Source organism: Miniopterus schreibersii (assembly GCF_964146895.1).
Source record: "Miniopterus schreibersii genome assembly, chromosome: 17".
NCBI classification, from domain to species: Eukaryota; Metazoa; Chordata; class Mammalia; order Chiroptera; family Miniopteridae; genus Miniopterus; species Miniopterus schreibersii.
The window spans coordinates 18,019,373-18,044,060 of NC_138117.1; the positions used below are offsets into that span (position 1 = coordinate 18,019,373).

Genomic DNA, 24,688 nt, shown 5'->3' on the forward strand with positions numbered 1-24,688 from the left:
CATATAGATATTTAATAGAAGAGACTCTGAATAAGTAGGTAGGTAGATACTCACATATGCCTGTGTATATTTAACTATAAGGAATTATTGGTAAATAAATCACTCTAAGTCAGAAAAACAATAGAAGATTTTAAAATTTATTATGGTAAAAAGATCTATAGAAGAATAAAAAAGTATTTTTATACTGACAAGTATTTATTGGGTTAATTTTAATAACTTTGATCCTGTCTCCGTTAGCTATCATTACTTTACAAGAGAGTTGCTATCATTGTTGTTTGTAACATTTAGGTGAAGAGTAGGATGCCACAGGGTATTGAATTTTGTTCAGTTGAGGCTTTTCCAACAAGACATATTTTAATATATCCACTTTGGGCACATTACAGTTTTTATTATTGAAACAAAAAATGACCACTCAAGGTTTCTTTATGATGAAATTATGTCAATAATTTGTTCTGTGGTGCGGGGACTGTCAATGACTCCTTACGATGTGTTGTCAGAACAACAAGCTAAGTAGCACACCTCAATTTTTTGTTTTTAAATTCTCAAAATACAAGTTTATTTCACTCATTGGTTTTACCCGACTTACTTATATATTTGAAAAGCACAACCATACACAGATCCCATTTTAAGATTTGCCATGCCCTTTCATGGGCGGCCAAGAGTGGGAAGTTCTACCCTGATACCCAGGAGACTCTGATTAGCAGCTAGCTGCACGGTAACGGATCCAGTGTTTCTGAGTGAAGATCATGGTGTTCTTTTCCACATTCCTCATCTCTTACAGATCTTTATACCTATGTTTTCAACACAGTTGGAGACATAAGTATCCCCAGTAATGCCTTGGCAAGAACACTTTAGTATAACCAGGCAGCTCCAGCACTTCAGCTAATTTTGATTATCAACAAGGTTATTTTCAGCATTCAAGTGCAACACAAGATTCGTGAAGCTAGAGCTATGTCTCTTTTCCCTTTGTTGATGCTAAAACCATAGCAGTAACAGGTCTTGACCTCCCTCACTGCAACCCTGGCCAGATCCTCTTCTTTCCCATGAAGTACCTCTCGTACCAGAACTATCACCTATGAAAAAAAGCTGTAGACTCCCCATTTTCTTGATTCAGAGAACTCAGTTGACTTCCTCCAAGTTTTGACAGCAGGAAACCTAATCCTGTCTTGCAAAGAACAAAGTCCTACTGACCTCAGTGTCCTTGGACTTCATAATACCCAGGCTTCCCCAGAACCAGGCTTTCTGTGAATGAAGCACATGTCAATTTTGTTTATAACTTGCCCATTAAATAAAATTCTTGTGTTGAATACATGATGTGACATTTGCTCAGTAATTACTCCAAGGAATTTCAGATTCTTGGGGAGGCTATAATGGGTGGGCAGTTCACACAATATCTACTATATATCCCTAGTAGGTTTAAGTAAACTAAATTTCTCATTTAAATCTGCCTTCTGAGAGTTCTTTCACAATTCTCTTTCTTCTCATTCCTATGTGAAGCAGGAAATTAGGCATAACCTTTGTAAATTTAGAAAATAAAAACTGCTTTTGAGTAGAGAAATTATTTTGCTAAGCTTTTTATGCTATTGAATTTAATTATTCACATTCATTCTCTGTACATTTTAATATATTCATGCAATTCCTTAATATTTTCCCATTGTTTAAAATAATATCTATATATTTTGGTGGATGGTTTACTAATGTCTATTTATTATCACCTTAAAAATTTTGTCATGATTTAATTTAATTGAATTCAAATTCTCCTGAGATTGTTTATGTAAAAGATTATCACATCTTTATTCTTCCTGACAAATGGTTTATTATATTTCCACAGTTTATCTATAGCATATATTTTGGAATCAGCAGAAACACTAAAACATTAAATACCTATTATAAAGCTGGCTGAGCATTGCTGGGTGTTTTCCTTTGCTTTTCTTTTTTCTTTTTTTAAAAGTACAGCACGAGAGAAAATATGAGTATGAAAGAAAGTGTGAAAGAAAAGAGAATTATTTCATCATTACTCATTTTAATTTTCGTTTAGGTATACCTTTTTTATCAGAATAATTAAATACACTTTAAATCTACATCTAAATTATGAACAAGTAAAGGTGAATTGTAAAGCCAGTGGGTTTTTCAATTGCTTCCAGTTTCATTAGACAAACAATAGGGAGTTTCCATCTCTACTGCCTTCCATGCTTTCATATTTTCTGAATCATGCACGAATCACCTCAATCTACTGAATACTCTTCCTCAATGAACTTGGAACTTAATTAGGAAAAAGAGTTCAGAATTGGAATGGGCCCGGCTCTCCCTCAGATTTCAAAGGGAGCTCCTGCTGCCCAAGTGATTCAGGAGGAGATGGGAGGTGAGCATGGGTCTCTGGGCCCTTAGGATCTGCTCTCTGTGATCCTTTGAAGGCCAGGGAGCCAATCTAGAGGAAGATTAAAGGGAAGGGATCCAGTGCTGTGGAAAGGATTCACTCATATCAATACCAGAAACTTTTATGCTACGACACTTAAGATTTTGGTGCCGGCTCGAATTAGGGTTACATTTTGGGTTAGAGTAGTTAGGGCTGGGATTAGGGGCTGGAGTTGGGGTTAGGTTTGGGTTAAGTTTAGGGTTAGGGTTATGATTAGATGTTAGTGTTAAGGTTAGTATTAGAATTAGGAACAAAGTTAGAGTTGGGGTAAAGTTAGAATCAGAGTTAGAGTTAGGTATGAGTTTCAGATAATTTTTTTTTTAAGGATATCAGTGGACCCATTTTTTCACTAACCATCTTGAATATATTCCATTTAGATTCATGGTTTTGAAAGTTATCTTGTCCTTAATTACTTACCTTTTTGTGGAATTTAATTGCATATAGCTTAGTAAATATGTTATATGTTTCATGCCTCTTTACTCTTAGGAATTCTAGTTGCTCTGCATGGAATGCGCTCTGCTTGCTTCATGAATTCCTACTGACTCCAGGAACCCTCACCCAACATTATCTCCTTTGCAAAGGCACCTCTGATTCCAGGTTAGTTATACATGACCTAGAGTCCTTATTCTATCTCACATGTATTGCTAATATGTTTTTCATACTGTATTACTAGTATTTGTGTCTGTTTGTCTGGACTGGATCAAAAGCTTTTGAAGAAATAATTCACATCTCCATTTTTTATTCTCATCTCCCAGGTGCCAGGTTTACTGTGTGTATATATATAAAGTTACTGTCCATATTTTTGCTATTGTCTCTAATTTTTAAAGCAGTTTCACAGCCATCACAAAAAGAAAAGAACATCTCAAATATAGTTTTAGTTGAGAAGGGTGAAGCTCAGAGGATGTTGTTCAGAGAAGCCACTTTCCCAAGGGTAAGAATTCCAGTCCAGAATGAAATTGCGGCCAGTTGGACGTCGAAGTCCAGGCTCACGTAAGGCACCACTGTGCTGACGTCCTGCAGAATGCTACACAGATCACAGTTTCAGACACTAGAACTTGTGCGGTCAGTGTTTGTTGAAGTAATGAAGTAATCGATTTTAAAAATTCAGACCACTCTCGATATTTGAGGTCTGCGCTATGTGCATGATCATCAGCTCGTGGTCAGTAAGAGCGATGGCTGTTTCTAGAAACAGTAGAGTCTAGAAGGCAGGGCTACTGCATCTTCTCCGGTTCCCCAGAGAATCTCCTGGCGTAGGTGCTACATGAATATGAAGCATGGGACCCCCAAAACACTGAGTGTGCTTCCCTTATGATCACGTAAAGAGGGGGTGAGGGGAGAAATTATGCTCCTTCTGAAGGGATCCACATGCTTTTAATTCTCCCACTTCCCTCTCAAGTACCAGCATCTAATATAAATGAAACTTTCTTATTCAACACTATAGTAATTTTAAAATTTGTCTAAGTCCTCATATGGAAATGGTGTGTTTTCTGTTTTTTTATTGCAAATGTACGTTTCAACTATGATGGGGTTAAACAGGTTTTTCCTGGCTGACTTGGGGACTTAATCACCATCGATCATTTTCTTTTCTTACAGGAAAAATGCATTTTAAGACCTAAGTGGCTCACTAACATACTTCAGAAACAAAACACACTTAGCTGTGGATGGCTATTATGAAATACAGAAAGAAACCCAGGGCTTTCTCTTTTTCTACATCAAATCAAAACCTGTATTCCCAGCTTTGAGACACGTTATTTTAGACCCTAAATTGCATCCTATTTTCTTTTCTTCTACTCAGCTTGTGTTGCTATACCAATTTGGAAATTAAATTAAATGCTCATTTTTGGTATTTGTATCACTTAGGACTCATCTACTCCATCCCTAATTACTTCCAAACTTTAAATTTCTTGTATTGCTCTAAATTTTGTTTAATAGCTATTTTGAAAAAAATTTAAAGAATTCCAGAAGCCTCTATGTTTTGGGAGCTTTAGCTTTTTGAAAACCACTGTTACAGTTCTAATGGTTCTCAGGAGAGGTTCAGATTATTCCTCTGAGAAACCTTTTTCCAGGATATTTATCAAATGTCTGTTAATATGCCAGACACTGTGTTAGGCTCTGGGTACAGAGTATATACATGGAAGGTTGTTGGACTATCATAAATTAAAAAGAGTTTTATATAAGATTTCCCTACAATTCTCCACTCTGCTACCAGAATTGTCATCCTAAAATAAAATATAGTCATGCCACTCTTTTATTTTAAATGCTTCAAGATTCTCTACAGGGTTGGGTTTTTTTTTGGGAAAAATTAATCCTCTTACCTTATCTCACAAGAATTGTGATCTGAGTCTTTCAAAATCTCAAAGTCTTGTTTGACTCTCTTTTTAAAAAAATTGTGACAGGATGTCTGGAGAAGGGAGGAAGTTTCCCCACACCTGGCACTGTGTCGTGAAAGGTGTCCTGGCACATAGGAGGGGGTCACTGTCCGATAAACAAGAGCAAAGAGCTCCCACATGATGGGCTCCTGCCAACTCTGAGAAAAGCTTCATTTCTACACTAATTTAAAATGACTGGAGCCCTACAAACTTCTCAGAATTATGGTTGACACTTTAAGTAAGAAATATGACACTTGGTAGCTTTCTGGGTGAACTTCAGAGAAAAGTTCTGGGACATATACTACTGGTTTATTTACAAGGCAGCTGTCTCAGTAGCATTCAGTCACTTCAGTAACATGAGGTTACTTTTTTCTTTTTTTTTAGAGGACTTTTATTAGCGAACAAAAGCATAACAGCAGTATAAGTATGGCTAACCACTCTGCCCTAGCCTAGTCAGGATGCTGGAACAGAACGCCATAGACCAGGAGGACACACATTCAGTCCATGACACACCACAAGTGGAATCTCTTCATTTCACCTCCGCCTTTGCAGGGTCAAATCAACTGAGACAAAATATTTAATACTGACTTTTTGGTACTCCCTACTTCTCCCGTAAGTCCATGTATTTCCCAGAGAGGGAAACGGATGATTGTGAAAATTAGTTGTTGGATTGTGCTCTTGAGCCGTAAGAGGGAACGGGAACTGGAGGACAAGCAGAGTCCCCTTGAGGCAAGAGGAGATGTGGGTACAAATGCTGGTGGGCAGGGGGGTGCTGAGAGCTTCGTGGGTTCTGTTCTGATTGTTTCATTTTTCTCACGAAATGGGAAGCAGAGTCATTAGCTGAGAGTAAGGACGGAGAAGGAGGCGTTTAAAGTTTGAGAAGAGAAAATAAGAAAGGAGTAGAAACGCAAACGGACGAGGGAGAGGGGGGCATGGTCACTGAGCAGCCCTAGGCTCCCTTTCGGGTTTAAGGTTATGGACCTAAAGGGAGCACAGTCGACGTGGCCTTGCCCTTTCTCCAGCCACAGCCAGCTGCACAGGCTCAGACCCCAAGCTGGGGAAGAGCAGGGTTCAGCAGGGTTGGTGTTTCGTCCAACTAGAGGGAGGGCAGGAATGAAGCTGTGTTTGAGGCAGTGCTGGTGGTGATTGACCGTGGACTTTGCTGTGTAAGGAGAAAAGTGAGGGCAAAGAGCGGGTAAGGCACATGAAGATGAGGTGGGGATGGAGTCCAAGGGTACTTGAGGGAGAGAGCTAACCATTTAGGAGGGATTAATCAGAGAGTGGGATGACTGAAATTGAATTTATGAAGCTATTGAGTAATGATAGGATTTAGGTGATGACTATGGGAATGAACCTCTGAGATGGGGCGAAAGAAGATCACTGAAAGAGAGGAGATTGCAGTAGTGATAGGCCAGGGATCTATAATAAAAAACAACTGATTCTGCTGCAGGGGGGTCCAAGGACTGTGTTTTGAGGAACTCTCATTTTAGGGAGAGTGGACTAGCTAAACATAAACCTTTAGAGTTAAACCAGAAAATATGAGGGGGTGGGAGAAACATGAAGAATATTAATAGATGTTGTTTACTGTGTGTTTAAATGTGCTGGACACAATGTTAAACAGTTTACATGTCTCATTTTATTTATTCCTGGCAACCACATCAGTTGTTAAAGATTGTTATTATCTCTATTTTACAAATGATAAATGTGAAGGCCGGGAAGGTTAAATAACATGTCCAAGGACACCTCTGGCTGAGTCTGAACTCTGAGCTCTTACCTATTATATCAGGTGTAGTGATTGTGATAGAACAGGTGATATTAAAATCTGCATCCTGAGACGTGAATAATAGACTAATGGGATTAGAGACTCTTGAGAAGAATACTGTATACAAAGCCCAATAATATGCGTTATCTCTTTTAATCCTCATATTAATCCCGTGTATTAGGCAGTTTGCCCAGATGGTAGTGGGGCCAGTAGGTAGCAGAGCTTGGCTGTGAATGCTCCTCCTCTGACTTCCCGCTTGTCTACTCTTTCCACTAACTTCCAGGGATGGTTCAAATACTTTAAAGAGTCCAATCAGTTTTGAATAAATGTTAATAAGGAAACCATTACTAGTTATTTCTAGTTATTTCTTTGTTAGAATCTAACAGGTTAAGTTTCATAATTCCTATGTTTCCATGGGAACATTAGTACAGAATGTAGCATTCTTACTGCTGTGCAGTGTTGTTTCTATACATTCATGAGTTCATTCAACTAAAATTTATTGAGCAAATAGTCTGTGTAGGCACTATGCTAGGTGCAGAAAATATGATTAAATAAGAAACATCCCTGCTCTAAGGAAACTTCAATCAGCTCAGGCCTTCAGAACCTCAGATACTGTGCAGGACCTTTAACAGCAGGTTGCAACTTAAGGCACAGCATTTGACCTAGAATATACTCTATCCCTTAGGACCCAGTTGCCTAAGAGATCACTTCTCTCCCCATAGGTTTGGCACAAAATAAGTTCAGCTGTAGTGCCTTGGAGATGGAATCTTAGATTTGGACCTCGGGGGAAGAGAACCAGGGTGTTCTTCCCCCAAAAACAAATGGTTCAAATACTTTAAAGAGTCCAATCAGTTTTGAATAAATGTTAATAAGGAAACCATTACTAGTTATTTCTTTGTTAGAATCTAACAGGATAAGGTTCATAATTCAAGGTAAGTTTCTTACTTCAAGAGGGTCCAATTCTAAAGCTAGATTTAAAAATAGACTCTGCCTGGCTGAGTGGTACTACATGGACCCCTCATTCACCACTTGGCCATGCCTTTTTCCAGAAATGTTGGATTTGTCCATGCCATGAAATGTTTATAAGCTCTGGGGCCCAACACCCTCCTGTCACACTGTCAGGCAAAGACCAAGCGAGGCAGTGCCCAGGGCACCAGTCTTAAGAATAAAGAAATGATCCAGGGGTGCAGGGAATTCCACTTTGTCCAGCTGGTGCTAGAACAGTGGCTGAGCTGTAGCACAAAATGTCTGGGGTGGCTATTTCTACATGCAGAGAAATCTGTGCACTCCTACTTGAGAATGCTACTAATTAAGAATGGCACATACACTAGTTCGAACTGAGCCCGGTGTCTACAACAGGGAAGGGGAGGGTGTTATGTTTGTCTCCAGATTTAGAAGACCACAGTGTAACACGTGTTGCCTCACTTCCCTCTGGTCTTAAAACATGAGTCACAGTATAATTTAAGAATCACACTCCCTTACTCTCACATAGCAACAGTTAGGTGAGACAAATCAAAAACTAAATTTCCTTATTAAAAAAAAAGAGATGAGGATCTTATATGTATCAAGTTTTTAAGACTCTTTTCAATTAGCAAAATATTTTATATTCTCTTAATATCTAATTTGGTGAACCACTGTGATCGCAGATTTAATTTATTGGAGTCATTTTGGGAGTTGTGGGACCACGCATCCAGTCTGCAACTCCGATAGCAGTGAGAGAAGGCAATTTTTGTTTTGCAGCAGGGAGCTGGCACCCGCTTCCCTGGGGCTCCGCCGCTCCCTCGGGCGCAGGCAGGTACGGCGCTCCCGCAGCTCCTGGCCCCGCCCCGAGGCCTAGCAGCGCCCCGAGCGGCAGCTCCTGGTACTGCGCTGCTTCCCACCTGCGGGAGGTGGGGCGCGGGGCCGCCGCGGGGCCAGCCCGCCCGCCGCTCCTTCCGGTTTGTACGGTTCTGGGCGGCGGAGAGCGCGGGAGGAGCGCGGGCGGGGCAGCGCGGGCCGGGCCGCCTCCTCGCCTCTCACCCAGCGGGGCGCCCGGCCCACCGGTGACGCCCGGCTTCCCGCTGCCCGCTCCTACCCCGGGGGCGGGCTCCCTGCAGACCCGCCCACCCTCCGCGGCCCAGACCCACGGGCTGCGCCCGCACGGCCCCGGCTCCGCACACCGTGCACCCCAGCTCTCCAGGCTGGGCACGCCCACTGCGACTGCCAGCAGTCGGGCCCCGGCGTCCCGGTTACACCCAGTATCCCAGCCGTCGCGGCCACCGCGGCACACCCAGCCCTTCTCAGGGGCCCGCAGAATAGAACGGAACACAGAGGCCCGCGCCTCCCTAGCCCGCGCCGCCGCCACGCCCGCCGGTGCCCACTCTTCGACCTCCGCGAGCGCGGGACGCCGGGACCCCTCCTCTCGCGCCCTCCCGCCTCGGTCCGTCAGCCGCTCCCAGCGCTCCCCGACACCCTGCGACCTAGGGCGCGCGACTGCCCGTCTCCCCCGCAACCCCGCGGCCGCTCCTCCCCGCCCCGGGGACCGCCAACGCCCGCACCCTCACCCGGGCGCGCGTCTCAGCCCGGCCCCTCCTCCGGGGCCCTCCTCTTCCCTCGCCCCTCCCGAGCGGGGTGGGGGCCGCGGCGGCTGGAAGAGAAGGGATGAGGTCATCCTCTCCCTCGGAGTCAGCTGGTGGAGGAGAGGCAGAGGGAGGAGGGAGCGCGCGCGAGGGGAGGCGAGGAATGTGCAGGTCCGGGGAGCGCCGGGGCGGCCGCTGCTGCTCCCGCTGCTGGCGGCGGCGGCGACTCGGGCGGCAGCCGCGGGGCCGGGACGGCGCAGAGCGCGGGCGGCGGGCAGGGGCGCGCGTGGGGCGCCGACAGCGGCTTGGCTCCGCGCAGGCAGCCAGGCGGCGCTCCAGCCGGCCCCGGGCGCGCCGCTAGCCCGGCCCAGCGCCCCGCGCCCCGCGCCCGGCACGGCGGGCGGCGGGCGGCGGGCGGCGCAGGAGCAGGAGGCGGGGAGCGCGCCGCCTGGGAGGGAAGCCGGGGCGAGGCGAGGAGGTGGCGGGAGGAGGAGACAGCGGGGAAAGGTGTCAGATAAAGGAGGGTTCTCCTCCGGTTCGGAGGCATCATGGCCGCTAAGTCAGACGGGAGGCTGAAAATGAAGAAGAGCAGCGACGTGGCGTTCACCCCGCTGCAGAACTCGGACCACTCGGGTTCGGTTCCGGGATTGGCTTCGGGCTTGCCGTCGGGCTCGGGAGCCGAGGACGAGGAGGCGGCCGGGGGCGGCTGCTGCCCGGACGGCGGCGGCTGTTCGCGCTGCTGCTGCTGCTGCGCCGGCGGCGGCGGCTCGGGCGGCGGCTCGGGGGGCTCGGGCGGCCCGGGCGGCGGCGTCGGCGGCCCCGGCGGAAGCGGGGCGGGCTCGGCGGCGCTGTGCCTGCGCCTGGGCGGGGAGCAGCGGCGCTACTCGCTGTGGGACTGCCTCTGGATCCTGGCCGCCGTGGCCGTGTACTTCGCGGACGTGGGCACGGACGTGTGGCTCGCCGTGGACTACTACTTGCGCGGCCAGCGCTGGTGGTTCGGACTCACGCTCTTCTTCGTGGTGCTCGGCTCGCTCTCGGTGCAGGTGTTCAGCTTCCGCTGGTTCGTGCACGACTTCAGCACCGAGGACAGCGCCGCGGCCGCCGCCGCCGCCAGCTGCGCGCCGCCCGCCGCCGATGGCAAGACCCTGGTGCGCAGCGGGTCGGCCGCGGAGGGCGAGGCGCGCCCCTCCACGCCGCAGAGGCAAGCCTCCAGCGCCAGCAAGAGCAACCTCGCCGCCCCCAACGGCGGCCCCGCGGCGGGCGGCAAGCCCAGGTCCGCCTCCTGCGCCTTCTGCATCTGGCTCCTGCAGTCACTCATCCACATCTTGCAGCTCGGGCAAATCTGGAGGTACCGTATCAGGGGCGGGGGAAGAGGGAGATTTGCTGCCGCTCCTACATCCCCACTGCTTTGCTTTTGCACGAGAAACGTTGAGGGTTGCTGTGGTGGTAACCCTAGCCATACTCTTTCAGTTTTTTTTGTTTTGTTTTTTTTTTTCAACTGGGTTCTGCATTTTTAAAATTTGTGACCACAACCTCGGGTGGGAGGGCAGTGAGAAACAAGGGGAAGGCGGCCAAGTGGTTTGGTCACCCCATCCCTGTCTTCCCACTCTGCTTCACTACTCTCTCTTCATAGGCTACAACCCTTCCCCCTCCCATTTTTAGTGATACTGTTTCCTTTCACTGAGTAGGAGAGGATTCCTGCCACATCGTCTAAAAAGCCTTTTTTATTATGTTGAATTTGAGGTGTATGTTGCAATTTGGATGGCTTCTTTTGTTCCCTGAGAAAAATTGCTAATTCTAGTTAGGTGGGAGTTGTTGCTGCTGAAAAGTACCCACATTTTAATTATCACTGCTAGAGTAGTACTGTGCTCCAAGGAAAGAGCGTAGTAGGGCCACGGCTTGCTTTTTTTTTTTTTTTTGAACATATCTAATATCTCTAAAATTGAGTAAGTACACTTTATGGGACCCAGGCTTACTTTTTTGATGCACTTTCTGATTATCTCGCAATGTAACCCGTATCTAATACCTCATATAACTAAGAACCCTTGGAAAAGGGGTGGCGCGTCTTGTAAACTTTAATCGGACCTGGCATCTCCATTGACTGCTTTGCGACTTGTCATCTTCTCTGCCAAGGCTCTTTACACGGAGATCACTTCCACTTTCAAACTGGAACACAGGGCTAAGCTTGTTGGGCAGAGGGAGCCATCATTTGAGCAGTCACTGTCTGGATTTAGGAATATAATGGAACAGTATGCTCAGGAGTGTGTTCCTAGGGCTTTTAAATGTTTTTAAAAGTTCTGAAGCAGTGTTTTAGACCTATAAAAATTCTTTGTATCAAAGGATTTAGATGCTAACATCCCAGAACATTTTTGGTTTAAAATGACTTCGCAGATGTATAGTGTAAGTAAAATGAGGAAAATTCCTAGCAAGTGTTCGGTATGAGCTAATTCTGCTATGCCAGTGTCCTTTTCAAGTTCATGTGTAGTTATTTTTTGTGCTAAGTGATAAGATTAACTTTGTGATAAGTTAATAATCATTAACTATGCTGAGGTAGAAACAACTCTGAGAGTTTGCAGAACAGAACCAAAAACTTTTTTTTGTTTATGATGAACAATAGTGTTTTCACTGAAAAGAGCAAGTTCAGTGATTATTCTGCAACCTTTCCTGGGGTCATTGCTTTGTAAAGCAGTGCCATAGACTGTGATCTTTCAGATTGTGAAACTTTCATTTTTAAGCAGATACTTTCTGGAAAAGTGGTATATAATATACAGTCAGACAAATTGATGTTAGAGACCTCTTTATCTTGGTCTCAGAAGACTTTTAAAATGTCAGTTAAATGTGATAGCTGTATTTCCCATGGTTGACTATTGTGCACTTACCGCTTACTGCTCTTCAAGTTTGATGCTTGATTTAATTACCGAAATTGCTTAGTGGCTAGGATGCTTATGATTAGCAGTTTTAATCTGATAATGTGGTAAATGAAGCTTAACATTGCATTTGGTAACTTTTGCAAACTTTATGCAGGATTTGGAAATCACTTTCAATCACCTTTAAAATCCTAGATTTATGTATATAATGCAAACCCTTCTCAATCTATTAACTGAAGAACTGTCCGTGTCTCCTACTGACTGATACTTTTTGAGAAACCTGCTATCAAATTCTGTGAACTGAGGAAGTTGTTTTAATGCAGTTATATTTACTAGACCTTCTAAATAAAACCTTTTCTCAATTAAAAATGGTGTGTATTATCTCAAGACATAAAATGTGGGAAGTGGGAAATATGTAAGAAAAGGAGAGGGCCTAAGCACATCTCAGTGAGACCACAGACACTGGGTCAACTGGCCATGCAGAAAAGCTATCAAGGGGGAGGAGGAATGGAAGGGTGAGGCTGAAGGCAGAAGGAAAACCACAGGCGGTCAGACAGGTGCATTAACTGACCCAGCCCTTAGAGGAACGTGGTCACACATGACTCCTTTTTGTTAAGCATTTCTACAACGTTTTCCTTAGAGACTTTAAAATTTCTTCTGCTAATGCATGGTCACCTGGGAGGAAGTATTGTTGGAAATATTTTTAGCTATTTGTCTGCATTTCAGAACAATGTGTTTAATATGTAAATCTGAATTATCTAATCTAATTGGTCTTGGATTCTGGTTAAGATATTTGGGGGATGGTGGGGTAACTTGGTGGAAGCATGATCTGAGACTCAGCCTCATTTTCTTCAAACAAAACTTTAGCCTCATGTAGGGAAATTGAAATGGGATCAGAAAGTTCATGGAATATAACACTCAGATGTATTCTAAAGTGTTGCATCTTCTCTGATGTAGACTATTTGAATGGAAATTTTGGGGGTAGATGCATCTTTGATAATAAACTGGTGAAATGCAATTAATCTCAGATTATTCTACTAGGCCACTATGATTTCTTAAATTAGAAGCATCCCTCTGCCTCTTTTAACTCTTCTTTTCGATGCATTGTATGCAAATGTTGCAGAAACACAAGGATACTGAGTAGTTCAAAGCTCAGAGATCATTATTCATGTTTTAACATGCTGCTTTCTAAGATCAATAGAATAGATTTTAGTCAAGTTGGTAACTGATCATTGTATATCCATGAAATTCTAGTTACTTTAGGTAAGGGCCAGATTCTAAAAGCCTGCTGTAAGTAACGTCTTTTGAAATAACATCAAAGTGTTTGCTTGTTCATAAATATCTATTTTAACCATTTTGGACAGATTCACACATAAATGTATTTATACATTTATTACAAATGCTACTCTTGAAAACAATGATACATATTCATTTTAATTAAAATTTACTAATGGGAAATTAATGGCAGCTTTTAAAGTCACAGGAGTTGATGCTGGGAACGAGCCATTGGAAATAATGAAGTGAGCTTCTGCTACCACATGAAAAGAGCAATTATGCCTTTAAAGGAACTGTGCCTGTGAATGAATGAGAAAGTATATTTCTTTCTTGTTCATTTCACATATTTCTAGAAGTTACTAAGAGTGTAATTCAGCCCAGTGGGAATCACAGTGCTCCATCAGAACAGCCTTTAGTCTTCATACCCATGATCAGTTATTTCTAGATGTCTTCTTCTTTCAGAATTTATGACTTATTCTTAAAATTCTACCTGAATTTCTCCTGTGTGTGTATGTACTTTAGTTATTTATTTTTGCAAATAGGCAAATTGCAGACAATGAATTAATGGATGGTTAAGTGGGGGAATATTTACTATTTTCACTAGTTTGGCTTTTGTTTCTGAATATCTATCGCAAGAGTCATGCGGCGAAAAAACCAGCTTTTCTGCTCTTCTCATGCTTAATATTTTACAAGGTATTAGCATGTGTTCCATATTCAAATATATTGGGAAAATTACAGGTTAAACAGATCTCTCTACATCACGACTTCTCAGAGCCTTTAATAAGCTAATGTGCAGTTGTCAATAAATTGTATGTGCTGTGGTGTGCAAAGCACTTTGAGAAACATTGTTCTACACCATTCTTAAACTTGGCCAAAAAAGAATTATAATAATAATTTTACATGGCACTTAAAAACCTACAAATGTTTTTATATTCCTTATTTTATCTAAGTTTTCCAGCAACCCAAGAGGAAATCCAGTCTTTCTGTAAATGAGAAACTGACTCAGAGAGATTAAGCAACTGGCACAAGATCACTCAAGTATTATGCGATGTGGCTAGGAGTCAAAACTAGGTGTTTACCCTAACGTGTGTGTTCTTTCTGGCTTAGTTAGCTACCTCCAAATGCCAGCCTGGGTTATAGGACAATAATGTATAAAAATGACAATTTACTTTGACCAAGGATGGCAAAGTGGGAGCGGGAGTTGCAGATTGGACAGGTTAGATCTTTCTAATAACACATCAGTAGTTAAATGGCAGAACATGGACTTGAGCTCAGATTGCCTGACTCTAAGTCCAGTGCTCTTACTATACCATTTGGACATGCTGGGGTTGTATTAAATCCCAGTTGAGTAACACCATCTTGTAGTAGCATTAATGATTAAGTGGTGTAATGTGTGTGAAGAATTGGAAAGTGCTTTGCAAATGATAAAGAGGTTCTAGAGATAAGGAATGGGTAGGAAAATAGAGAACATGTGGGTTACCCCTTTGGCTACTGAAAAAGAGCTTTATTGATTCTGAGTTAGTTCTGAATTCTGATATAGGTCAGACAGGATTGGTGCCCTTTTCTGAGTTTATTGAATGGTCATTTTCTGTATCTTGTGTTCCCTCTACTGCATATTAATTCATTTATTCAGTCATCATATACTGAGAACCAAGTCTATGCATGGTACTGTGCTAGTTACTAATTATCCTAAGATGAATAAAATACAGATCTTCTTTCAAGGAATCTACTGTCTGATGAGGAAGACAGAAAAGTGAACGAACAATTTTAATACAAGAAAATAAGTGAGCACTGTAATAGACATAGGAAACTCAAACCACCTAAGTGGTTCAGGTAAGACTCTCTAGAGCAGCGAATGTTTGAGCAATGGTTTGAATGATGAGGATATCTGCTATCTGAATAAAGGGGGGCATTGGGTATGACTATTGTGAAGTCGGAGGGGCAAGCAGGTCAAGTGTGTGTTTGGAATAGACAGTGAGTGAGAGATAGGAGCTAGAGATGAGAAGGGAGCATTAGTTGGGCTGGACAATGAAAGGATTTTAGATTTTATTATGAAGGCATTGAGGAACCATTGAAGGATTATAAGGGGCAGGGATTGTTATAAAGTATTAAGAGGTTTCATCCAAAGGAATGGCAAAAAGTGGAGTTTCAGAGGATATGCCATTAATTCCCCTCTAACTTAGCTAACATATGAATCCACTTGCAATCAGACAGTCCTCTGGGAACTGACTTGGGTTTCTGTGCGATTTGGAATAATTTATGCATAAATCTATGTGGTATATTTCAATACCTTTGCAATAACAGTGCAAAGGTTGTAACTTTTTCCATTTACTTGAGCCATACACTGTTTGCTCCACAACAGAATTGCAGACTAACTACACAGAGCAGCTGAAAGTAATATCTGTACAAATGTATGCTATCATCTTCCAACAGTGTCTACAAATCCTTGGTCAGTAGCTTTGAAAGTCTTTCCTCCGCCACTTACAAAAATTCCTTAATGTCAATATCCAAGTACACAACTTGCTATTAAGTAGATTTGATGTTTTACAGTTTGAATGACTTAGTCTACCTATGAATTTAAATTGTACTAGGCACAAGAGAAAAAGAGAAATAGGATGATTCCCGTTAGATGGGTTTGCTGGCTAATCTGACTGCCACACTAACTAGGCCTATTGGAAGCAAGACCAGGAATTATCAAATATAAGGTGCAGTGTGATGCTAGTCATGAGAAAATGCTTACCAGGTATAATCTCATAAAATAGTTGTAATAGATAGATGGATTTCAGGGAAAACCACATTTAATAATTCTCAACAGGAAATATGATTTTGAATGGCATTGCATCATTCGGACTTCCAGCTATGTAATGGTGTCTTTGTAACTGTTGACGTGGCTGGTCAGGAGGGAGGCCCGCAGCAAGTCCTCAACAAGTTATCCTCGTGGGTGTGGAGCTTACATGTACAGGAATATTTGCCCAGTGACTCTTCACTGATCTGTGAATGAGGCCCAGGCATTATTCTTTCTTCTTTATGAGAGTGTAGCTGAACTCGCTGCTTGGGTGCGTCTTGAATTTCTAATGGTAGAGCGAATCACCCAGCTCCTTTTTAGATCCCTATCATGAGGGAAGTGGAGCTAAATTTCACCAAAGACCAGTTATCCTCTGAGAAAGTTGCATTTAGAATCCTAATTTGGCACTTCTGTTCTTGCCGATAGAAAAGCCAGACTGGGGAAGATTTGGGATAGATGTTTTCCCCTTAATTCTTACCTGCACTTGATTGTTTGAGAATAGACTTATGTACAGAGTGATATTTGGTATTTTGTTTATCAACTCAAAGAAAGTTTATCTACTCAAAGAAAGTTTGTAGCTCCCACTATTACTCCCACCACCACCATCACCATAATTCTTATCACCATAAAACATTAATTTCACGCCTAGTATATGGATAGAACTGGTACAGATTACTGATTACAAGGGAAATTAAGGAAGGGTTAAAATGGAGATAAATCAGTCCAGAAACTCCCTAGAGGTGGGAGGTGGTCTGTATGCCACCATTAGATCTTTCCTAACCCTATGATGAGGGAAAGCGTCATAGTTCGAATACCAGTGATGGATCTTGTTTAGAGAGGCAGCTGTCCTATGGGGAATTAGACTGATGAGGAGTCAGAGAGATGATTTGGCAGCTCCATAGTTCAGACCCCAGACAGGCCACCTAACTGCTCTGACTTACCTGTAGCAACATGGTAGATGTAGCATAGCTTTTAGAGGCCCCACACAGTTTAGATCTTTTGATTTCCTTCTTCTTAGTGTCATTTTTTTATCTGTATGATGTGATTGGTCAAAAAAATAATATCCAAGTGTTTTTGCAGGTCTTGATCCAGATCTTACTATAAATTATTTTTGTTTCCCCGGCCCCCAGAGAATATGCACCAGAAATTCTGAATTTATTCTTCTAAGGCCACTGTTATAGCATTTCTCTATGTAAGTCAAAGGGGAATCTACAAAGGATTTTCCAGATTTAGTAATATTAGTATCTAATCCCCAGGAACTGATACTATTGATGAATGAAAAGACAATCTTAAGCATATTTGTATAATGTAACTTATTTGTGTCATTTTTGAATTTTAGTTATAATCTAATGAAGCCATTTTCATGAAAACATATCTAAATATTTGAGGCTGATAGTAACAATGTTAACATATCACTAATTCAAAGATATATACCATATAGATTTGAAGGCCAAAACTACCATCTATAGTTCATGTAGCAAGGGATGCACAGCTAGAGTGCTATGGTTAGCAAATGGCAACGATGCTTCACAGGCTTAAAAAGAACTATCTGTTATGTCAATGAGAAAGCTGTTGTCAGAGCCAGATTTGCTTTGAAATTAAAAGCTTGTCCTAGGCTATACTGTCACTGCTCTAATGTGCTAGAAATCAAATTTAAACTCCACACAACGATCCTGTGTCCTGGGCTGTACTTGTTGAAGAATAGGAATATGTTACACTCAGCTGGAAAAAGAGAGGGAAGCATTAACCTTTCCTGGTGGGCACTGACTGTATCCCTTGGGTATCAGAGATCTGCTGTGAAACTGAACAATTTTCAACCTCATGACAACTGCAGGTTTTTAAATTTTAAAAAAAGAAAAAGTATTCGTTTTAAAATTATCTGAAACGTGTCAACTATTTTCTCATCTTCATGATTCATAAGTAGGCTGTTTGAATCAGTTTTACTTTTTTTGTTTAATTTATGCATATGCCCTATTTTCCTGTCAAGGGAATCCTTGATATAAACAGAGCAGTGGGCAGTGTGCGAGGTGTGTGAGGATTAATCAATCGAAAATCACGAATATATAGAAAAATTAAGATCTAAAGGGGGTAGGAGTCTAAAGCACTGGAAATGACTTTGATTTCACTTCCCATCAAGTACATTATATGTAAGAAAGACAAAGTCACTCTCTGAACCACCAATCTGGAGATTTCATCCATGTAAAAAGCAGTCTGAGTTCTTCTTTCTGTAGCTCAGATAATAGTCATGAATAATGATATTAGTTTTGGGATGAATTCTTTACTTTTCAGGTCTCTTTGCAGCAGCAGAGAATCAATAACCAAAGCAAAGGTAGTCATTGTAGCAAAATGGTCCCCCCCAACTTCCATCATTAGTTCACACGCCATAATCACTGTATCAAAATAACATAACAATGAAAAAGTGATCCTTCAGGAAGGCAGGGGGAAGATTCTGTAAGGGCTTCTTCTGTTTTGATAGACTTCTAACTCCTCAATTTCCTGTTTTACAAAAGTAAAATTAATAACAATCTTTTTTTTAAGTGTAGGTTAGTCCCAGAAGACTCTCCAAAGTGATTTACAATACTTGGGCCTGTTATTATAACATAAATTAGGAAGTATGTACCATAGGATTTCATATTTCCAGAGATATACTACTACTAAGAGTAGCAGTCACAGATGTCCTTTGGGAATTTTTCTGATTTAGTGATGGTCGGGTTTGACAAATTGAGTTCCAGAAAGGAACGGGTAACATTAACACTATCCTAATGAAAGCATAAATATTAGCTGTGTTTGTACTTCTGAAAAGTAATCAGTAGTTACAATTATTTAAAGATACAATATCTACCCACTTTAAAATAAGTTTTGAATCAAATGAGTAAGGGGAGGATCTTAAGTTGGAGTAACAATGGTTAAGTTTATGGGATCAATTTGATATTAGGGCACCAGTGGGGTCTGCAGTCTGAAGGTGTTTGACCTGAGAGTCCTGAGTTACCACGCCGATCAGAAGTAGGCAAGAAGTCAGCGGCCAGAGGGTCAAGGCCAAGCAAGGGATGTCATCACAAACGGGAATCCCAGTGGGAGCTGGAAACAACTTGCTACTACTAAGTGTAGGTAAGAGTCTGAATTCAAGGGCTTCACAAAAGCCAATTCATGCTTCAAAATGTAAAACTAAAAGGAAATTTGTTTCATTTATGTTCTCATTCTATAATTTCTGCCTGGTCAGATACTGAGCGTAAGAACTAAGACTGGAGGCCAAGTTCTCGTTTCACTGTGGGAATGGCAAAGAGCTGGGATTAAAGGCAGGGGCTTACTCAGCCACTATGTGCAAATTCGTTAGCAGCTCATCGACCTAATTGCTACTGGGGCTCTCTCCTCTGCTGCTGAGTATAGCATGAAAAAACCTAAGTGACCAATGATAACATTTCATCATGAATTCCACAGCACATCAGCTTAAAAAGGATATGCTGTCACTGTCTAGGAAGGGAGGTAAGTCACGGTCATACTCCCCAAACCTGTCTGATGACATGCTAAGGGTGGAGCTATTGCTTTGCAACTCAGAGTAGGATCTGCAGCATCTCTTAGAGGTGTCTCGGAAATGTGGATTCTCAGGCTCCCCCCGAAGCCGTTGAATCACAACTTGCATTTAAACAAGGTCCCCAAGGGTTTAGTAGAGATTAGTACGCACATGAAAGTTTGAGAAGCAGAGCAGCATCTACTCTGCTATAGAGGAGGGAGCAATCCCTTTCAGCTGCAATGGCTAGGGCCGGCTAATCGAGCTGGACCTTCATGGAAAATATGGTTGATGCCGACATTTTAACTGGCTTTCTCACCAGTTAGCTCACCCAGTGTGGCAGTGACGGTCAGTGCTTAGAAACTAACGGGTAGATACACATATACACGAAGGAATCTGCTCATATAGATGATACTGTAAAGAAAACTATGACATCTTCCACTGGTAAAGAAAGTGAAAAATTTTAGTAAATTTTTAAAAAAAATCTATCACTTTATAGTTTATTGTTCACAACTGACCTTTAGGAAAATAATTCAGCATGTTGACCGCCCACCACGCACAGTTTTACACGTACTCAGACGTGTGCCATTCTCGTCTTCGGGATGGAGGAGACAGTGGGTGGTGAGAGGAAGACCAGACCTTCTCAATGTAGGGGGACACGAGGGAGAATATTGGGTTCAGAGTCACCAGACCCCGAGGATGGGGAATGAGGCGAGGAATGCAGGCCTGGCAGCTCTTACCAGGACATGAGGATTTCAGTCTTTGCTCAGAGAGGTGGAGCTGGGCTGGCTGGGGCATTTTTATTCACACTTTTGTGAAAAAGAAGTGGCCGCGAGGATGAATAAAGGCCATTCCACCACGGGGGGTTGGGGTTAGTGGAGCAGGAGGTCAGGCAGCCAGGCAGCCCGCACCCTCGCCTTTAGTCTCTGTATCTACATCGGGAAGGGGGAACTCAGGGAGGAGTAGAAGAGCATGGAGCTAGGTGTCTAGGCCTGTAGGAGAGGCCCTGGCCAGGAGTTAGCAGGGAATTTTTATAAAATAATGAAGGATTCTCAAAGCACACCCTGCTCCGTGCAAGTCACCTCCTCCCAGTGACCCATAAGACCCACAGGGCAGGCCACCCCGTGGGGACAAATATGATGGCTCAGTCTGATTTCATACTTTATTGTTCATCCTTTGAAATATAATAATGAGCGAAATATAATATTCAACAATATGATAAAATATATCCCTGTTTGTATTGCAGAATTGAAGAGCTCATGAGCAGGGTGCCTTATGAAATGTATCTTTGTGTAGATGTAGCATCCGTTTTTCTGTTTCACATTGAACGAAATAGAAAAAGGTGACCTCCCCAGAAGTGCTTCTTTTCAAAGTAATAGTTTCCTAATTTCCCTTTTGTACAGCCGCTGGTGTTGCTACGCTGTCACTTTTGTTGCTAGGGTTCTTTCCCCATCTGTGTGCTCGGGTGAGATTGTTTCCTGTAGTGTTCTTAAGTGTTTCCATGGAGAGTTACTAAGTTAATTTTCATCTGTCTGCTCTATCGGTAGGTGTGGTCATCCTGCAGGCCCTAGACCCGCGTGGCTTTTCAATATGGTCACTACCAGCTACATGCACAGGGCTGCTGAGCATTGGAAATGTGTCTTTTTTCAATTGAAGCGTGTTGTGTCAGATACCCAGGGATTTTGAGGACTTAGTGTAGGGAAAAAAAATGAAGATGGTAAATATCTCATTGATAACTTTTATATTAATTATATGTTGAACCAATAACGTTTTGGATATATTGGGTAATGTAAAATATATTATGAAAATTGATTTTACTTGATGCTCTTTTTTTTTTTTTTTACTTTTTCAATGTGACTACCAGAGAATTAAAATTGCACGTGTGGCTTGCATTATTTCCCTGCTGGACAGAGCCACTCTAGATAATGTTAGAGCTCAGTTGCTGAGACATGAGAAGAAGGAAATCTAAAATGAATTGTTTCAAAATACTAAGATAAGACTTTGCTGGAAGTTACCAGGGAACGCAGGGACTAGCTTCACTGCTGAGACAGGTTGACTTAATGGATTTTGCGAGTAAGATTACCTGGTAAAAACAGACTCTTTGGGAGATAAAACCCTGAATGTAGGTAAAGCCCATTGTCTTCCCTGCTTCCTGCCTTGCTTAAGGCCTAACGACATGCTGAGCTTATTTGGTGGTTTAATAAGTAGTATTTAATGTTGACAATAAAGACTAAATCTTTGTAAGTGCCACTGTCATTGGCCAAACACATTCGTTCATATGAAACCATCCAGTCTTCTCATCAGCCTGACAAGGCAGATATTATAATTGTCATTTGAAGATGAACTGACTGAGGTTCAGAGAGGGTAGGAGACTTGCCCAAGTGCACACAGCAAGTGCCTGCTCTCACACTCATGACTTCAGCTTCTAAATCTTGTGCTTTTTCCCTCTCTTCCCACTCCTCCATCAATCAAGAGAATCGCCTGGAGAAGCATTTCCTGACCTTTCAGATGGCATCTGTGCTGAAAACTGCAATGAGTTCAATTTTACTGACACCAGTGGGGATTAGTGAAGACCAATGATGGGTTCTCCTCTGAATGCCAGGAAAGGGAGAGATGCACCTGATAAAGGGAGGTTGGATTTGATTCTTGACTCTGCTATACCTTCTCAACTATAAAATGGGTGGGAGTCAGCAAATAATTTCTAAAGGCCTTTCCAGATCTATAATTCTATGAAATGTGGTATGTAAATGGAGCATATTAACTCTTTTTATACACCTAACTGCATATCCACTTGGGGAACAATATTCATGTTTATTGACCCAGGCTGGGTTTCTAATAAGCTACTCATGGGATTGATATTTAATGCAAAACTTCAAACACAGAGACTATAGATCAATTTTACCCATAATGTGTCACTCTCTTTTGATACCTACTGGTAAAATACATGTTATCACCATTGGGAAATCATGTCACTACAGAATATTAAGTAGGCTCCAGTCCAATGTGAATAGTGCATAATTAACCCACATTTACATCCTCAGTTTGCATGCAGTCATGCTTTGCATATACTATCATTCCACCCCACATCTGTTTATGAATTAGGAATTCATCTGCAAGCATGCAAGGCAGAGCCCCTCTTTCAGTCACAGCTCTCCCTCTGAGACCAGCAGGATTTGCATCTACGTGACATAACTTCAAATTCAACTCCTAAGGCATATCTCAGAGGACCAGCTCTATAATAGTCCAGCATATGCAAGCGCTAGAAAATCCGTTCTCAAATGCACACAATGCAAAATTTTCAGAATCAAACACAGCTAAAAAATTCATTCTCTAATGCACACAATTTAAATCTTTAGAATTCAGAATCTTTATAAAAGCAATTCTAAAGGTCCATTTCCAAAAAATGAAAAGAAGTCCCTTGTTCCTATTTAAAAGATGCTCCCCCATAGTGGCTATGACTTTCTTAGAAAGGACTTTCCAACTGCAGTCTTATTGTAGCTTCTTTTAGAGTGGCATTTCATGAAAAATATGTAGTATTTTTCTTTTTAGTTCAATGGCATCTTTGCAAAATATAGTGTTTCCAAGAGACTGAGTGATTTCCAAATGTTGTCTTTTTCAATGACTTTAGAGTGAGAGGAAGAGAGAGGGAGAGAGAGAAACATCAGTGTGAGAGGAACATCAATCGTTTCCCTCCTGCATGCGCCTCAGCCTGGGAGTAAACTCACAACCTGGGTATGTGCCCTGACCAGGGACCGAACCCACATCGTTTTGGGGTACAGGATGATGCTCCAACCGACTGAGCCACACTGGCCAGGGCTCCAAATATTTTTAATGTTCACGACATTAAATGGGTTCTGATTTACTGCATGTTTTATCCCAAGCGATATGCTTTAAGAAACATGCATATCTATGCTACTGTTATTTTTCTCATGATTTTTTCCTATGTATTCCCCTGATTGTGTGGTTATGTAGGTTAGGATATGCTGGACAAATCAGAGATGATGTAATTAAACCCAGATAGTCTGGAGTGAAAATGCCTTCATTCATTCATGTAGTAAATATTTATCAAACATTCACTGTGTGCAGGCCCTGAGTACACCAAGGTTCATGAAATGCGCTCCCTGCCTCTCACTTACACCTATTTATACATCAGAGGGTCAAGCATCATCCACAATGGCAGGAACCGAATTGTTAGGGAGGGCAGGGCCGGCATGGGGACTTCGGTCTGGAAGGTTTCAGGAGGGAGTAACATATCAGTGGGACCTCAGAATTACAAGCAGAAAGAAAAGGGGCAGAGACACTATGTGCTGTGTTCTGTAAAGCATTGAAATGGAAGTTGTGAGGGAAAGAACGTCCGCAGGTACATTGTAAGTTTGGGGCCAAACTAACCAGGGCCTTGGGTGCTTTCCTCTGGTTTCTGGACTTGATTCTGCGGGTGGATGGAGGCTCAGGGGACACCTTCAGAAATGCATGCTCGGTCGCCTGGAGCAGTGGGGAAGATTGACTAGGAATTGGGAAATAACGGAGAAGGAAGCGTCCTGCACTCTTCCGAGGCAGGGAAAAGAAAAGGAGAGATGGACTTGAACAAAAGTCAGGACTTTAAAATGCTCCTTAGGAGGTACTGGAATAAAAGCACTTTTAGTGGGCTCTGCTGGTTCTCACTGGAGATTCTGATGGTGCTGGTTAAGAACTCACTGTTTAATGAACTATTGGGAAAGGCATAAATATAAACAGAGTTGGGAGCACGTTAAATAAAGATGCTCTGTAAATGCAGGCTGGGTAATTAAAAAAGATTTACCCGAGTAAAGCTAAATACGGTATAGTGGATAATTAATGGGCCTGTGACAACTCAGTAATAACTACCCTGAACTTTTACAATAGCGCATTAATATATGTGCATGTCAGAGGGAGGGTTTGCTTTTACAGTCAACACCAGTTAGCTGGAAATTCCCCGCACAGAAGTTAATTAGGGATTCCTGGTAATGAGCCCTCTGATTAACCTCCTGAGCCAGAGGTGACTGACTGCTATTCATTCATGGGTTTCTTGTGGAGCCTAAAAGAAGTTTGGTTGTAAATTCAGTATTCCCTTTCCTCGGTTTCCTTGCCTCTGGATGCTCTTTTAGCTCTCAGTGGGATTTGCTTTAGAAA

General features: G+C 42.4%; 1 protein-coding gene across 1 annotated transcript in view; it reads left to right on the forward strand.

The window, feature by feature from the left end:
• The first annotated feature begins 9,648 nt into the window (after positions 1–9,648).
• The window catches only part of XKR4 (XK related 4), a 219,396-nt gene continuing 204,356 nt past the window's right edge, over positions 9,649–24,688 (forward strand). The window contains exon 1 of the mRNA XM_081116570.1: positions 9,649–10,453. Coding sequence (XP_080972696.1) covers positions 9,654–10,453 — 800 coding nt within the window. The 5' untranslated portion in view covers positions 9,649–9,653. The remainder of the gene's footprint in view (positions 10,454–24,688) is intronic.